The sequence below is a fragment of the Pseudophryne corroboree genome, chromosome 8, assembly GCF_028390025.1.
Source record: "Pseudophryne corroboree isolate aPseCor3 chromosome 8, aPseCor3.hap2, whole genome shotgun sequence".
Lineage (NCBI taxonomy): Eukaryota > Metazoa > Chordata > Amphibia > Anura > Myobatrachidae > Pseudophryne > Pseudophryne corroboree.
The window spans coordinates 228,889,991-228,908,512 of record NC_086451.1 but is presented as its reverse complement, the minus strand read 5'-3'; the positions used below and the strand labels follow the sequence as shown (position 1 = coordinate 228,908,512).

The following is an 18,522-nucleotide window of genomic DNA, read 5'->3' as shown; positions in this document are numbered from 1 at the left end:
TAAAACAAGAATGAAAGAGGGAAATTACAGGTCTGGACCAACAGAGAGAAAAGGGGCAAAAAGTAGAAAGACCATGTTAACCACTTCACTGCTGAATGGGGCCTCCATACTACAATGTTCCTTTAGGCATTTCCAGCCTCTTTCCAGCAGAGAAATGGTTAAAGGTTTAGATCCACATTGCATTTTTGTTATATTTCTTTTTATTAATATTGTTTTTAAAGTTCTCACTTTGTGAGAGTTTTCCCCTCTTAGTCTGACCTTTAATAGACATCTAAAATTCTCACAACTTCTTGAGAAGGGTTCAGGCACAAAACAACCTTAAAGACAGCGTTGGCGATGTGCATTATACCATGCCTGTAATGTACTGAACCACTGTTACCACTCTGGGACCCTTTGTCCATTAGAGTCAGCTGGAGGTGGGCAAGATTCTTTCCCTTACCCCAAACATGATCATTGTGTTTTGTGCAATAATGTCAAGTAACGATACCCACTTGTAACAACCTATAACTCCTTTAGAAAACACATTTAACCTTTTCACTTCCAGTAGTACACACTAGTATTGCCTTGTATGCATGGAGATGGAAAGGCTAAATATATCACAGTTAGAATAGCTATAGGAATAATGCATTTATCTTGGTTACGTTTTTTTTTTTTACTTCTTTATAGTTAAAAAGTGTCCCTCAATTTTTATTTAATGAATGCAAAATTGAACAATGTTATTTTCTTTGCAGCCACAATTTTAGGTGTTAGAACTTGCTCAAGTGTATAACGTACTCAGCATTGTTTTCACTGTCATGGAGAAAGGTTCCCAGCGACTGTTATCTACACACAGTAGATTCACATTTTGATGGCTTGAACTGCTGTATACTGATGAGATTACAGACATATAATTGATCTTGAACTGCTGATATACATATCACTGAGACACTCTGTCCTAAATACCTCCATGATGATATGGGGAACACTGATCCAGCCCACTGTGTGTAGATGACAGGTACACTTTAATGAACATTTGTACCCTCAGACCTTACCCTGCCACGGCAGGGGACATGGTTACACATGTGCAAAGCCACATTTACACCAAAATGACTTTGGTTTACTTTGTATCTCCTTTGTGCACACTGGTGGCTTGAGAGGCCTTTTTTGCATACGTAAAAATATATACATTGTATGTTCTCTGACAATACAAGATGCATCATTCCGAATATTTAATTGCTTTCATTAGTGACCAGACAGTAGAGTTTGGATTCCACTGAAGGAGGGCGGATTAGGGAAAATATAGCATCATGAGCTAATGGCACAGATTTGCCTTTTGTAAAGCTTTTAAAAGTTCAATACACATATCTAGCTAGGCCTGTTAAAAAATATTTTTAAGACATTGCAATGTTCTGATGTACAGTATCTGATCAGCTTTACCCTCCGGCAGTGTCAGTGTTGCTGTATTCAGGAATCACCTCTTTGTTACTATTACTAGTCGTTATTTTACTTTGTTATGTCTGTTCCTATTCGCACAAATGTACTACTAACAGACACTGGTAATCTGCTTGGTTACTGCCAGGATTTATCTATAGGGGGTTACAAAAGTAAGGACCAGACCTGCTACCATAGGGCACATAGTCACTGGCCTCTTTGTACTGTAGGTTTATGTAGGTAGTTGCAGGGAATTGTATCTTATCCATAGGAAGAAGATGTGCAAATTCCTAGGCCTCTCCAAACCCCCGAAAGAAAGTGATTGCGAAAATATTATATGCATGTGTTACAAAGACATATATTTCTGATGTCAGTGGGCCAGGCTTATTCTTAAATCTAGGGTCCTTGTGGACAGTGACTTCTAGAGTTACAGAATAAGTAGTAGTCCCAGTTCACCTTTTGGGTGGAATACAAGTGTTTGAAAAGTCAGTTGGGTGTCTGTTTTTTCCTGTCTATTAGACTCCCAACTGACTTTTCAAACATTTGAAACTCCCCCTTTGTGTCAAGTGATGTAGTTCTTGTAGTGTCTCACTGGTTTGTCTCCCAGATTATAAATCGCTGTAGAATATGTTGACACTAAATAAAGGATAGTAAAATACATCAGGAAACGTTAGTCATAGAATTCTGTGTGTATGTATATCTTAGCAAAGACAAACACAACCCTGTCTAATAGTCACGTGTGAAGTCTGTGGATTTGCCATACCTTCTGTTTATGTACTCCAAATGTAAATGTAGGCACAATAGAGAGAGAGGGGAGATCAAATACGTAATAAACATGTTTTGTAAATGAACATGTAATATTTGGGAGTAAACTGCTTGGAACAATAACAAGCACTGGAACCAGGCTCACCACTCCTTTCCTTCTGCACCTAACACATTGTACCTCAAAGCCCTGAACACACTGCCATATGGTCAAGCAGCAGCTTTGCTTTCCTATATAACTCAGGAAACCTTGGCTGGTCCCAGCTACTTGAATCAACCTCAGAACACCGAAGATACCATAATTTGTCTGCAAATTGATGAAGTTCACTAGCTCATGCGGTGGCTTGACAGGTTCCTGATTGCTATGTTATCAGTATGGACTGATTGGTGAAGTTGTTTAAGACAGAATAGACCGAATAAATCATTCAAGTCCGCAAAGATACCCTGATAGGATTCCTCCATGCCACTTCAACGTGAGTCTGGGTACGCCCACATTTGAGTGCTAAGGTGTGAAAGATACCGTTAGAGGAACGTCTGTCATACATCTTGTGTGAGTTCGGGTACGCTTGTGTATTAATCCCTTCTGGATTAAACTTTTTACCCATGGTCTGGGAGAGTCTCCATATAATTAATATCTGTATGGGCACCTCACCATCTATTTTTCGATGTGAGTGGGACATGCAATAATTATTAGTTTCCCACCAATTACCAGTGCCTCATTATTTGTGCACATTTCTTCTTAAAACAATACTACACACTGTCTGCTGTTATTTTTTTTTCTCTGCATACTTGTGAGCTACCAAACCAGAACATTGGAGTTTGCGGACAACATTACTCAGGGATAAAGAAACCTCGATAGGAACAGAACTGCAAGTTCCAGTGTGAGTTGGGGTACGCCTCATTTTTTGTGAAAAATAGAAAGCTTAAAGATACCTTTTGAGGAATGTACTCGACATCCCTTGTGTGAGTCTTTGGTACGCCTATGTATGACTAATTCATCACACCTAATGTTTAGTCACTTGGATGCTGCTAACATCACTGCGTTGAAAGATACCTTTATGGGCACATCTATACATTGCTCAGTGTGAGTGGGGTACGCGAGACAATTGTGGATCACCATTCATTCCACCTGTTTTATAATTGTTTCATTTTTGGACTATTAGCAATATTACACATTGCATGTTATCTCTTTGTTTCACATGTATGGATAACCTCGACTCAATTCTATTGGACGAGATCACAATACTTCCATAAGGAGTGAATTAATTCTGAGGTCATCCATCTTTAAGAGGAACGTATTGTATATATTATTTTTCTTATATCACTTATCTTATAAGCGCCCAGGACACAGTCTGGTGTCTATTTATTGTTGTATAGTATGGAAATCTGCCTGCCTTTTATTTAATAAATAATAAAGGGTGGAAATAAAATGGTGCTGGCTTACTATATTAAGTGACGTACAACTATGCAAAAGACTAATGTTTTCATTGTTTTGATATTTTTAGCATACTTATGTGCGTGTGTGTAGATATATATGTGTGTATGTGTATATATATATATATATATATATATATATATATATATGGGACGTGCGGTGAGCTAAATTGCTCAGGAGGCACTGGCTTGCACCAGAGCCAGATTTACACACAATATATGAGCCAAAGGGTACATGGGGGCATTATACTACACATGTGCAGCAGTATAAACTCCTGAAAATTTTGTGAGTTTTGATCAGAGATGTGTGGAAAAGATTAGCACTGCCTCACCTGCCATAGACTTTTTACTCCACAGTTTTGGCTATAAAAATGTTTAGAATAATACAAGGAAGATATTTCTAACATATTCTTTGTATTTTTCATATCCTTTATACAGTAAAAACTCTAGCAAAAACGTTAGTATGACAGGAAAGGCTCTGCCTCACCCCACCGCACGTCACTGATATACATATATATATATATATATATATATATAAAGCAGGTAGGTCCGGCTCTCCCATTAAAATTACAAAAGCACTGGGTGCCCTCACATGGAATGAATACATACAGCGGGTTGGTGCGGCACTCCTAGCGGCTGTCACAAATAGGCAAAAGGGTCCTCCGTGTGGACAACGTTTCAAAGCAATTTAATATAGCTTTTTCGTCAGGTCATAGTTATGACCTGACGAAAAAGCTATATTAAATTGCTTTGAAACGTTGTCCACACGGAGGACCCTTTTGCCTATTTGTGACAGCCGCTAGGAGTGCCGCACCAACCCGCTGTATGTATATATATATATATATATATATACATACATACAGGTTGAGTATCCCATATCCAAATATTCCGAAATACGGAATATTCCGAAATACAGAATTTTTTGAGTGAGATAGTGAAACCTTTGTTTTCTGATGGCTCAATGTACACAAACTTTGTTTAATACACAAAGTTATTAAAAATATTGTATTAAATTGCCTTCAGGCTGTGTGTATAAGGTGTATATGAAACATAAATGAATTGTGTGCATGTACACACACTTTGTTTAATGTACAAAGTTATTAAAAGTATTGGCTAAAGCTACCTTCAGGCTGTGTGTATAAGGTGTATATGAAACATAAATGCATTCTGTGCTTAGACTTGGGTCCCATCACGATGATACCTCATTATGGTATGCAATTATTCCAAAATACAGAAAAATCCCATATCCAAAATACTTCTGGTCCCAAGCATTTTGCATATTGGATACTCAACCTGTATGTATATATATATATATATATATATATATATATAGCTGGTAGTCACGGATCGGCACTCACCCAACTCATAATAATGTGCTCCGGTGCCTTCTGGAAATTCATTACTACAAACAACTCTGTCCCATACAGCGGCACTCGGAGACTGGTTCAAAAGTGCAGAAAAGTGCTTTTAATGGATCATAATGGACCGCAAACCGTTGTTATGATCCATTAAAAGCACTTTTCTGCACTTTTGAACCAGTCTCCGAGTGCCGCTGTATGGGACAGAGTTGTTTATATATATATATATATATATATATAGGAATAGGAGGGGTTGAGGGTTAGTAGCGACCTCGGTGTCAGTAAAGGTAAAAACTGGCAGTAGGTTTATAAATGTTAAAAGGCTATTTATTCACATAAAATTTCAAACATAAAAGAGATACATAAAAAATATGGGACAATTTAAAACACAACTGAACTAAAAGCACCAAATAAAAGAGTATATAAAATTACCTGTACCTACCTCTCTCTAAGATAAGGATAATTTTATATACTCTTTTATATATATATACAGTTATTATTATATATATATATATTTTTTTTTTAAAACACCTTTTATATTACTTTATGTAAAACCACGGCCCCCGTTGCCCTGAAACAGAACAGCCATTGCAGTTTCTTATTGTTTGACTTCTAAAACTATTTGACAAGAAAAAATGTGGGTGTAATAAAAAATAAAATGAATTACACAAACAACTGTATGCCGCGATACAGACACATACCTTGCCTGGCACTATTTGCTTGAACAATATTTGTTTAAACCAAGGCTATGTGTAACTAGATCATTAGGATCATTTCATGGAATAGCATCACATGGTTTCAAACCTTGTGTAAGTTATTCTGCATTTAATGGATGTGTTTGTTTTAAGGGCCAGGCCTCTAATTATTCGATGTTCAACAGGCTGAAACATTCAGCCTTTGTAAACCTCCTTACACAGGGCCCCAGTTTGTTAATTGCTCAATACATTTTGTCTGCAAGGAACACCACAATTAACAAAAAAATTAGAACGAATGAAAGTCTAATTAAAACCTTATTTCTGAAATCACAATAGAAGTGAGTGTGATCTCGGAGTCACCTGGAGGTTATGCACGTATGTGTCAGCTTGATTCAGATGTGGTCATGACCTCTGGCTCTGTTTGGGAATGTTTCTAAAGAAGACTATGGTCCAAACAAACTGAGCAGTCAATAGGTGACTTTTGTTGTGTGTAGGGGGACTATGCTCTCATGACAGGGCTAATTGTGTGTCCAGATGACTAAAAGTCATGGCAACAAATCATAAATGAATGTAACATTTAGTTTTGTAAATGAAATGAATAGTGTGTCGTCGTCGTCGTCGTAACAGGTATCCAGGTTTTAAGTACAGGCGCACTGAAATGTTGGAACTGAAAAGCAATTACTTTGTAAGATGTAGCTAAACAGTAGCAGAATGCCTGTTAGGTATTTTTGCTGACTTACTACTTATAGGGGGTCATTCCGAGTTGTTCGCTCGTTATTTTTTTCTCGCAACGGAGCGATTAGTCGCTAATGCGCATGCGCAATGTCCGCAGTGCGACTGCGCCAAGTAAATTTGCTATGCAGTTAGGTATTTTACTCACGGCATTACAAGGTTATTTCTTCGTTCTGGTGATCGTAATGTGATTGACAGGAAGTGGGTGTTTCTGGGCGGAAACTGGCCGTTTTATGGGTGTGTGCAAAAAAACGCTACCGTTTCTGGGAAAAACGCGGGAGTGGCTGGAGAAACGGAGGAGTGTCTGGGCGAACGCTGGGTGTGTTTGTGACGTCAAACCAGGAACGAAACTGACTGAACTGATCACAGATGCCGAGTAAGTCTGGAGCTACCCAGAAACTGCTAAGAAGTGTCTATTCGCAATTTTGCTAATCTTTCGTTCGCAATTTTGATAAGCTAAGATTCACTCCCAGTAGGCGGCGGCTTAGCGTGTGCAAAGCTGCTAAAAGCAGCTTGCGAGCGAACAACTCGGAATGACCCCCATAGTTGCTTGAATAATACAACTGTGAGCTACATGTTCATCTCTTAATTTCATTTATTTGCAATATTTTATATGGTTTTTGTCTGCACACAATGATGTTCCCCCTTTTCCCACTGATATTCCAGTTGTAGTAAAAATGTATTTCAAAATAAATAAGTAAATAAATAAATAAAATAATTTACCATAGTTATTCCAGTCCACAGCTAAATGTTTTTTTTTAAACTAGTAGTAAAACAGGACATACAATTGTATACCCAGCAAAATACTATCTTATGTATTTGTGTTTTATGATTGTTTCCAAAGTCTTGCTTAAGTACTGTCTTGTATCTATTAATGAAGGAAAAAGTTTGTTTTAATATCGTGTTCCTCATTGTTTATCCAAACGTTGGGCAGTATGTGCAATTGCTAATATACTGTAGTATTGGGATGTGATTATTTACTCATGATAGGAACACAGTGCAAACTATAGATAAAAGAAGGGCCAGGACTATTAAACATTAAATTGATTCAGAGTTACATCAGCGCCTGTAGGCCGACAAACAATATCACATGTATTTCTGCAAAGGTGCAAGATTTTAACAGGGGAGATTCCAGCTTTAATTGTAATCAAAATAGCTATCTATATATATATATATTTGAAGCATGTTTGTCTTAAGCTGGATACACACTATAAGATTATTTGTCCAATCTTTCTGGTTGGAGTAAAAATCCGCTAATGTATGGGAGCAAATGACAATTGACCATTTGCTCCCAAAAGCCAGAAAATTAGAAAAAATGGTTGTTAGGGTAAATCAGTTATATCAAACGGATTTAACCACTTTGTCTGAACATCCATTTTTGTCTGTTAACAGTGTTTTGGAGCAAATGGTCATTTGTCATTTGCTCCTATACATTACCAGATTTTCGTTCCAACCAGAAAGATTGGACAGATAGGGTGAGATTCAATTGTTATTGCCGTCAGTGTGTCCGTTGAACCTATTCAATTATTGCTCCTGTCGGGCACGACCAGCTGCCGGTGCCTGCATTTCAGCTTGCACCCCCGGGGGTGGTAAGCTGAAATGTGGGAAAGGTGACCCATGGGCACCCAAACTGCACTTTTTGCATCCATTAGTTCAACCGGGTTTAGCTGCTTTATGCGGCTAAATTCCGGTCTTTTCGGGAGTTATGTGCATGGTAAAAAAGGAACAATTGAATATCGCCCTCCGATCTCCCATCACTTTAGACAGGAAATCCGGCATTAAAAAAACAATTGACTTGCCCCCATAATCTTATATTGTGTATCCAGCTTTAAACCAGCGACATGTCACTTAGTTTGTCAATAGTATCCTTTGTATTGTAACTTATTGAAATGTCTTTTTTAAGAGTGGTGTGGTTAACAAGAGTTAGAGACTAGCATCTGGTATAATCTAGGGCACACTCCATGGTTCAGAGGGCATATGGCTTGTACCAAAGAAAATCTGGTGAACAAACAGAATGAGGAACAACATACAGAGTAGGTAGCACATGCATTGTATGCAGTAATCACACTATGGGTTATTGTTGGTGTGAGAACAGGTTGTGACTTTGAAGTTCCTCTGAAGGATGGCACAAGGTTTGCATACTTTAATGTGCCAAGGGGCACAAGTACCAAGATGCAAATTTTCTATTATGTGTTCTTGGTGTTTATCTCTAGTAGTTACACACATGCACATACATATTCTTTATAGAGTAGATTGAGCAGAGCTAAGCAGAAGAGCATGAGATATATACAGTATGATTACATAAGGAAAAAATGGGATTACTAAAACCTAGATAGTAAGCAACTTGCCTAATTTACTTAATAGTTAAAGGAAAAAAAACAGATGAAAATTGATCAATGATTCACACACAGGATACTAATCAGTTTATATTTGTTAGTTATTTTTGGGCTAGCAATTTCAGATGATGGAAGCATGCTACCTATGTCCTGCAACAGACTTAAAGATAGGAAAAATCTATCATTCCACAATCAAAATTGTATCTCTGTTCAGACAAGTTCCTGAATCTTTTACTCAAATATTTAGGAATCTTACTAGAATCCCTTTATCATGAAGCAAAAATCTTTTTTTAGGTTATTTAGGTTTATTTCTCCGTTAATTTAATGAACTTTCATCAAATAAAGGCTTTTCATCATTTGATGATTTAACGTAATGTGATTAACAAAAATACTCAATATATAAAACTTTAATTATTTTGCTTCAGTTGATGGTGTCGCTATTGCTGTCTATGTCCAGCGCACATACAAAGTATTTAAAAGGCAACTATCATCAAAGTATGGAAATTGGTTACAATACCGCTAGTCGGGATCCCGGAGGTCGCAATGCCGACGCTGGAATCCCGACTAGCGGTAAAATATTGCCATCGGTATACCGGCGCCAAAGGCTTTTCTCCCTCTGTAGGTGTCCATAACACCCATAGGGGGAGAATATTACCTGTGGTGTGCGCAGCGAGCAAACAAAGGGGTTTTCTAGTGTTCATCACGCTGCCGGCATACTAGTGCCTGGGATCCCACTGCCGGCATACTGGTGTCTGGGATCCCGCTGTCGGCATACTGGTGGCTGGGATCCTGCTGTCGGCATACTGGTGGCTGGGATCCCGCTGCCGGCGTACTGGTGGCTGGGATCCTGCTGCCGGTGTACTGGTGGCTGGGATCCTGCTGTCGGTATACTGGTGGCTGGGATCCAGCTGCTGGCATACTGGTGGCTGGGATCCCGCTGCCGGCGTACTGGTGGCTGGGATCCTGCTGCCGGCATACTGGTGGCTGGGATCCTGCTGTCGGCATACTGGTGGCTGGGATCTCGCTGCCGGCGTACTGGTGGCTGGGATCCTGCTGCCGGCGTACTGGTGGCTGGGATCCTGCTGCCGGCGTACTGGTGGCTGGGATCCCGCTGCTGGTATACTGGTGGCTGGGATCCCGCTGTCGGTATACTGGTGGCTGCCGGCTGGGATCCCGAAGTCGGTATACTGACGGCCTGGATTCCTGCCGCCGGTATTACGTACTGATCTTCAAAGTATATATTCTATGCTCCTTGATTATACAATACCGGTGCCCATTGCCTACACACAGACAATTATATGTGCAGCCTGGACAAATATTCAGCCTATGAATTCAACAGAGTGGTGACATTAGTTCCTACAGAGATCGTAGACAGCATACTTATTTTCTCCAAGGGGGGAATTTATCAAAGCTTCAAAAGAGAGCAACATTACTGTAGGTTTTGCTCATAGCCATCAATCAGATTTTAGTTATTATTTATGTAGTGCATTCTATAAAATGACAGCTACAATCTGACTGGTTTTTCTTTTAGAATATTCACTAAATCTCCCCTTAAATAACATACTGTAATGTCTGCCTCTAAAGTATATAATATCTGCCTCTAAAGTATATAGGTAATGAGTATTTTTGTATTTATAAATGTGGTATAATTTTATTTTATTTTTTGGGCATTTCATGGTTGTGTAAGAGTTAACATTCAGCAAAACACAATGTCAGATGAAACACAATAGTAACTAAGTTATTTCCTCCTGCATGGAACTGAGAAATCTTGTATTGTTATGATTAGCAGACACTCTCCATCTTATCCCTATTAGGCAGAGTGACATACTGGATTAGTTTATTTCCCAGATGTTCGGGTCATTTGAAGGCAGCTGTAAGTCAGAGGCTTTTTAATCTCACTCAGGGAGTCCTCTAGAGCAGCAACAAAGATATCTGGGATAATTTAATGGTTACAAATGTCAAGAGCAAGAAAATGTGCACCGGGAAAGACAAATGAGACACTGGAGAGATCTGATGCTCAGTTGTTTTAAAGACCGAGCCTTCAGGAATTCTATATTGTTTCTAATATTCTCCTTTACTATTTGACTGCATACTCTCTCGGGTGAGTACTCGTTTCCAATAAAATCAGGTGTAAGGTCTGCTGGACTTTTAGCATTATAGATATTATTACATGTACACATGCACAGCTGAGCACATATACTACTAACACTTTTTCTAACAGGTTTCTGCTGTCCAGCCAAAGAGTATTAAGCCTAAGCCAATTAATAATGAACAGATGGAAAGGACATGATACCCGGAATGTTTATAGGAAGTCACTTCCTCCACAACAGATGATTTTTGTAAACTTGAAGCGATAGTCTGAAAAACAAACATTCTTCTTTATGTTCTGTATAGTGCTGCACAGATACTAGACAGTACAAATGATGCATTTTCTCTGGCAAATACATATAGCATGCTGTAACTGGTGAGCTATTGAGAGTAATGGAAATGTGAGCATTATCCATGTAGTGTAAAGGCCCCCATACATCAGCAATAACAAAAAATAATTTGCAGTTTCTGACATTTTTTCACAGATGTAAAGATTCCCCAATCCACCAATCTGCGCCTATACATTACAGATATTTTTCAGTGATTTGTAGATAATTTTCAGCAAAAACAGATCTGTCAATCTTGAAAGAGTCATCAGCTTACTAGAAACGATCTGCAAATATGCTGATTGTTGGCCATATATTAGCAATGCACAGCACCAATTGATCTGTGAAATCCAACATGTTGGACAACCTGATTTAACAAACCCAATCACTTTTGGTTGGAATCTGCGATCTGTGAACCCCTGACATTACAGATTTATTTACACAATCATCTACAAAACTCCAAATTACCCCAGTTGATTGCTGATTTATGGGGACCTTAAGTTTGGTTTCTTGGTATAATATTTTATGCTGCAGCTGTAGCTCTAGTACTTGTCCATTTTTTACTTTAGGTATTTAGAATTGTCACACTTATGGTCATGATATAAACCAGGGGTAGGCAACCTGTGACACTTTCGCTACCATGAAACTAAACATCCCAACATGCCCTGCCACAGTTTTAGCATGCCTTAATAGCAAAACTGTGGCAAGGCATGCTGGAAGATATAGTCCAGAACAGCAAGAATGCCACAGGTTGCCTGACCCTGATGTAAACTATCTCAGAAGTGGGCAACATGACATTGTATAGAGGACAAACATGTGGCTCTTAGCCTTTCAAACTGCCTTTACAGTATATTTGCACCATACAGTTGTGATATCAAGAACAAGTATAGAGGGGCAGATGTATTAACCTGAAGAGGGCATAAGGAAGTGATAAACCAGTGATATGTGCAAGGTGATAAAGGCACCAGCCAATCAGATCCTAACTGTTAATTTACATAATGGAGCTGATTGGCTGGTGCCTTTATCACCTTGCACATATCACTGGTTTATCACTTCCTTATGCCTTCTCCAGGATAATACATCTGCCCCTAAGTGTCCACTTGTCCCTCCTGTGACACCATAGTCAATAGGAAAAAAAACAAAAAGGAGAGCATGCTATTATCTGGAATGCTGTATTACTGACATATGTGCATTTCTATATGCATTTTTATTTATTTATTTATTTATTGGCATCCTGGTCTACCATTTATCAAATCAATCTCTCATAATTCTTCCCATGTAGATGTTTAAAGTCTCTTTAATGGTAGCATGCTCTATTTATGTTGTGCAATCATTTATATTATTAAGATAATGGTATAACGCAATGGTTAGCATTACTGCCTCACAGCGTTGAGGTCTTTGGTTCGATTCCCACCATGTCCCTAACATTGTGGAGTTTGTATATTCTCCCTGTGCTTGCGTGGGTTTCCTTCAGGTACTCTGGGTACCTCCCACACTCCAAATATATACAGGTAGTTAAAATGATTCCAACAAAAAATTAACCCTGGTGTAAGTGAAATTAACTATAGGGTGTATGTCCTTTTGGTATGGAACATAGATTGTAAATTCCATAGGGGCAGGGACCAACGTGATTGGCCAAGTATTCTCTGTAAAGCACAGTGGAATATATGTACGCTACATAAATAACTGGTATTAAATAATAAATATTAATTTAGAAATGGGCACACTTAAGACTACATTGTAGAGAATTAGGATGTTTGTTTAGAAATGGGCAAGTTTAAGACTACATCGTAGAGAATTAGGATGTTTGGAAAAACAAAGTACAGAACCTATTTGACTCCAAAGTATGTATACTTTTTCTTTAGGCTGCCTAATAAAGGAAAGGCCTTAAATAAAATAAAACAGTGGTCGGCCTCTTTGATGGGATACTGGACTGGTTTCAATAGAAATGCATTTAGTGAAAAAAGTGTTTATATTTGAACATCTTTTGAGATATGGAAAAATGCATATCATGATCCGAGTCCCATGAGGAAGACATTATCCACTGTATTTAGTTAGAAGTTTCTGAACAGCTTTTTGCTGGGACTGGAGAGCTGCTTTCCTGTATTCTGTTGAAGTATGATAACATTTTTATTATAGTTCCTTTATGTTGGAAAATTTGGATCCATATAGAGGCAGATGTATTACTGGGAGATCTGCTCTTTTTATTACAGTACTATTTATTATGGGATAAGCTGCAATACAACATATTTATTTCACTCAGTTTATTTATGAAATATCATCAGGGGTAGCTGAGTGATACCCTGCTTGCCGACAATACTAGCTGGCACTGGTAGGTGTATTCTTACTGCCTGTCCAGCCAGGAGCTTCTGTATATGCGTAACCACACACACATATCATGGGCTGGAAGCTTGGACTTCCAGTTCCACTTTCTATAAGAAATAAATAAAAGAATAAAACATATCAGACAAATGTAAAATATATACTAAAATGTTTGGTTATCTAAATATATTTTTACAAATGCATTACTTAAAAAATATAAAACATTTGATCCTATAACAATCCCCATGATAGCATAAGAGGATTGGATGGTAGGCCTACCTGGCAATAGCTATCACTGGCTGGGGGCTATAGTAGATTGGAGGAAGGCCTGGGCTTTTGTAAATACAACTACATCTAATTTACTTATGACACATGAAATACTGGGTTGGGTATGGGATCCTGACAGGATGCCGATGGTCAGAATATGACAGCGGCATCCCGACAGAATCCCAACACATTTTGGTAAGTAGGCTAACCCTACCCAGTACCCTCCTTCCAACCCTCCCTACCCACAGCCTAACCCTATCCCTCTTTTCCCACAGCCTAGCCATAACCCTCCCCCTAGTGCCTAACCCTACTCTCCCACAGGGTAACCCAAACCCTCCTCCTGATACTTATATTCGGGATTGTGATGCCGGTTCTCTGACCACCGGCATCCTGATTGTTGGTATGCCAACATCCAAAAATACTAAAGCTGGGTGCACACTGGAGCAACGGGAATTTGTTCCAACATCGGAATGAATGTCTTTGAGTCCAGATTATGTGTACACAGTAGTACAAGTTTTATGAAGGACAGTACGATCTTGTTCCATCCTTCATAAGCATAAACAAGGTCGCCAGTGATATCGCACAATCACCCATACACACTGAGCAATGGAGGCGATTTGTCATTATGAAATGGCAAATCGGCTCAACATCGTTCCAGTGTGTACCCAGCTTTAGGAAGCGGTCTACCTACTGAATAAAAACAGGTTCAACAGTAGGGTTGCCAGAACATCCCACATATGAATTACAGATTCTTTGGCTGGCTGTCTACAAGTCACCATTTCACTTGATTTTAATCAGTTAAATTAAAGGGATGATCTGCAACCCTGTTCAACAATATAATATGTCATATACCGATTGGTACTTTTAGTCTTCCTGAATTATGAAAAGCAGCTAATTTGGATGAGGTATGTTTTTTTTCCTTCTTCAGGGAACCTTCATATAAATCTTCATTTTATATATGACCATTTTTACTTTTTAGATTAACCAGATAATGCTGACGAATGTATCACAGCAAGTCTAGCCTTGGTGTATAAATAACACATCAACAAATGCTAAATATTTCTTACATCAATTCATTTTCTGTTATACATTATCACTTAGATTACTCTGTGAAACATGATCAGATTAATCATGTTGCCATCTAGTATACTGTATATGAACTCTGTGGGGCTTTAAAAAAGTTATACAGAATTCCTATATGGAAGCATGTTCAATTTCAATTGCGTAGAATTCCACCAGAAAAGACCACAGATGTGTAATTGCTAAACAGCTTTTAGATGCCAAGGCAATCCAAGAATAGTTTAATTTCTATTTGGCAGCTGAGGACTACTTAGAAGAGTCTGTATTGTGTTCCAATGTAATTAAATCTGTGACATACACTATAAAAATGAAATAAAGAATCCTTTCTGACATCATCTAAAATCCTATTACTTTTGTGTCATTAGCTTCACTGACAATTTTGAAGTCACAAATTAAGCGAGCCAAGGACTCTAGTAATAGTATGTAGTATGGGTAATAGTAGGGGGTATATTTACTAAAGGTCCATTTTAATCGATTTCGATAAATTTCAGATCATGTAAAATCGATCTTAATCAATGCTGGGCTTGCAGGATTAAAACACAGAATTACTTAAAACATTTTTTGTATTAAATATTAAAATGTAATTGATCTGAAATCAATCACAATCGACCTTTAGTAAATTTACCCTTGGACTCACTAAAGGGATACGGTCGTTTGGTCAACACAGCTTAGGTCGACAGTCATTAGGTCAGCCACTGAAGGTCGACATGCATTAGGTCGACATGGTCATTAGGTCGATATGTACTAGATCGACATGAGTTTTTTTAAAAAAAATTTACATTTTTTTTGGACTTTTTCATACTTGACGATCCACGTGGACTACAATTGGGAACGGTAACTTGTGCCGAGAACAGTGGTAGTAGAGCGAGGCACCTTGCCCAAAGCATGGCGAGCGAAGTGAGCCATGCAAGGGGACACGGTGCACTAATTGGGGTTCCCCGTCACTTTACGAATAAAACAACACAAAAAAAGTCCAAAAACCCATGTCGACCTTTTGACTTGTTGACCTAGTACATGTCGACCTAATGACCATGTCACCATATTGCCCCTATCGACCTAATGCATGTCGACCTTCCATGGTCGACCTAATGACTGTTGACCTAACATGAGTCGACCCAACGACCCATACCCTGCTAAAGGTGCAACTTAGATGGAGTACAGGGTGGCAGTACTAAAAAAGGACAGTAGTGGAAGTATATTTACTAAAGTGGGGTTTATAGTAGAAGTGTAGATGTTGCCCATAGCAACCAATCAGATTCTACTTAGATTTTTTACTACTGTACATGTGTCTAAGACCCGCTCTGTATGTGCTGTGATGGTCTTACTATGATGGCTACAGTGAGTAGTGACAGACAGGGAGCATTTGTGGGCAGTAACAGGGAGGTGCTGGGACAGTTTAGCAGGCGTGTCGCATCTTATGACTGCGATCCTATATGCAGTTAAAATGGCTCAGATGTCTTATTTCCTACAGCCAAGCTGCACAACCATAGATTAGTCAGTTGGCTGGATATCGACTGATCTGCACAAGTGGCAGATCTCAGATGCCTCAATACAGATCTTGGTGGCTGCTATATTTGCATACTGAAAAGCAGCTGCGATGGCATTTGTGTACATTTCTAAACTGGGCCTGTTATACACACATGAAAACCTGAGAATCAATTGAGCGGGCAAAATAAGGGAATGAAAGTGCCAGAAAGAGAGCATTGCCTGATGTGCGGGTAGTTCCAGTGCATTTTCTACCACCAGCAAAGGATTTGTGTTGGTCATGTCATTGCTGGAGGTGGAAGCCAAGCCTTGCCCTATACTTTGTGTCCCTGTTATGTGCCAGGAGGACAGTTAATGTGTAGTCATACCTATAGATGGTGCTATTTAATCTCAGTAACACTATGATTTGGTTTTGATTATTATATGTCTGCTTGTATATGTGAACATTGAAATATTATCTCAGTCTGACTAGGGGCTGTTTGACATCTCTAGGCAGGCATCTACCTGCTTCTTCCATTTAATAGTGGTAAATTAACTTGTCTGTCTACTAAAGCTTGCCTAGATTTAATTAGCTCCCCCTCTCCTAACCATACCAGTGTCTTGATCTCAGTTCACTTCATATCTATCTGTTAACTATTTGATACCAATGTTTACACCCAATGTCACCGGCCAAGGTTTTAAGAGTGCTAGGATTTTGTGGTATAAGCTTAATCCGCTTCTTTCAATATGAATTATACAGAAGGCTTGAATTGCACACACAGATGACAGTGTGTGAATGAAAATAAATCTGGCATGTTGTCACAGGTCACCTAGGGCTGGCATACAACACGACTGTCTTTATGGGTTCTGTAGATAAGTGTATTAGTAACATTGTTGCAGACATCTGACATCCAAATTCCATCTGGCACACAGAGCATGATGCTATATGCCCCTCCTCAGTTTCATACACTTAATCCCTTGTTGTCCAAAACATAAAGACTGTTTCTATACACATGTGATATCTCAAGTGATTCACTTAAATTTTTTGCACATTCTGTTATTATTTTGTGGCTCATGATGCCTGATCATTTTTAACCAGTGATTACTGTAGTTTCCCTGTGACACATTATTATGATGTCTACACAGGATATTGTTATTTATGAGATCGCCTTTCTTACCCTGGCATGATGATGTTAAAATATAGTTTTTATTTCTTTTGTTCATGTTAGAAATATACGGCTGCCACTTGGCCATACGCTGCTTGATAATTGGGCCAACTTTCAAATCAACATGACCAAGAATACATTCAGGGCAGCACTAAAGCACTTAGCATCTACCACAAATAAAGCTCACCGGTAGTTACCAGCGGGCTCAACCAACTGTTACTTTCGCTAACCATGGAGTGCCATGTTTTAATTAGCCAGGCCTTCATTCCACATTTTCACTCTTCATAATGATACTGGACCACCCCAATCTTACTCTGCCTCACGTTGCCTCTGCTTAACACAAGCATCTTTTCAAGGCCACTGACACAGAACCCTTCTCAAAGTTGTGTCTCACTGGCCCACTAACCCACAGGACTCATTGTGTTTTTACCATGCTGTGTCATGGTTAACTGCTGCTGAGGGTGATCTCCCAGTGCCTCTGGGTCATAGAAAAGGGCGCACACCCTTTAGAAGAACTTATTCCAATCTTCTGAGTTTTCAGAAAGCACTTCCGCATGTTCACTCTTCACGTGCCGATGTCTCATCCATACCAGGCATGGCTTCCAAGCTCACCCCAATTTGTACAGCCGAGAAGGAAGCCATGGTGTGGAGCAGCATAAGCACCAGCACGCACAGCTTTAGTCTGGTGTTTCCGAGGCGGGATCCCGCTGAGACCGGCAGCAGAGATGGTTTGTGATGATGATGATGATGATGATAAGGATGTAAGTGATGGTGCCGATGGTGAGGGTGCTGGTGGTGGCGACTGCGGTGTTGGTAGTACATGGATTGGGAGTTCAAAGATTTGGTTGATGTGTTGTGGGCGCCGTTACCCATAGTGTTGCAGGAATGCCATCGGACATCACAGCAAACCGCATCTGTGTTAGACATATGGTTTTCTAGCAAATCTGTTGGAAATATAGAAAAGAACAGTAAAATACTTATTTCAGGAACAGTAAAACCCTTATACTTCTTATATGACAACAATCTGTGTGCAGTCAGGCTCTTTATAGTATCTATTAAGTATATTGAGAATTGCATATATT

General features: G+C 39.1%; 1 protein-coding gene across 1 annotated transcript in view; it reads right to left on the bottom strand.

Moving 5' to 3' along the window:
- Window positions 1-12,199: 12,199 nt before the first annotated feature.
- Window positions 12,200-18,522, bottom strand: part of NALF2 (NALCN channel auxiliary factor 2) — a 519,176-nt gene continuing 512,853 nt past the window's right edge. The window contains exon 3 of the mRNA XM_063937089.1: window positions 12,200-18,384. Coding sequence (XP_063793159.1) covers window positions 17,999-18,384 — 386 coding nt within the window. The 3' untranslated portion in view covers window positions 12,200-17,998. The remainder of the gene's footprint in view (window positions 18,385-18,522) is intronic.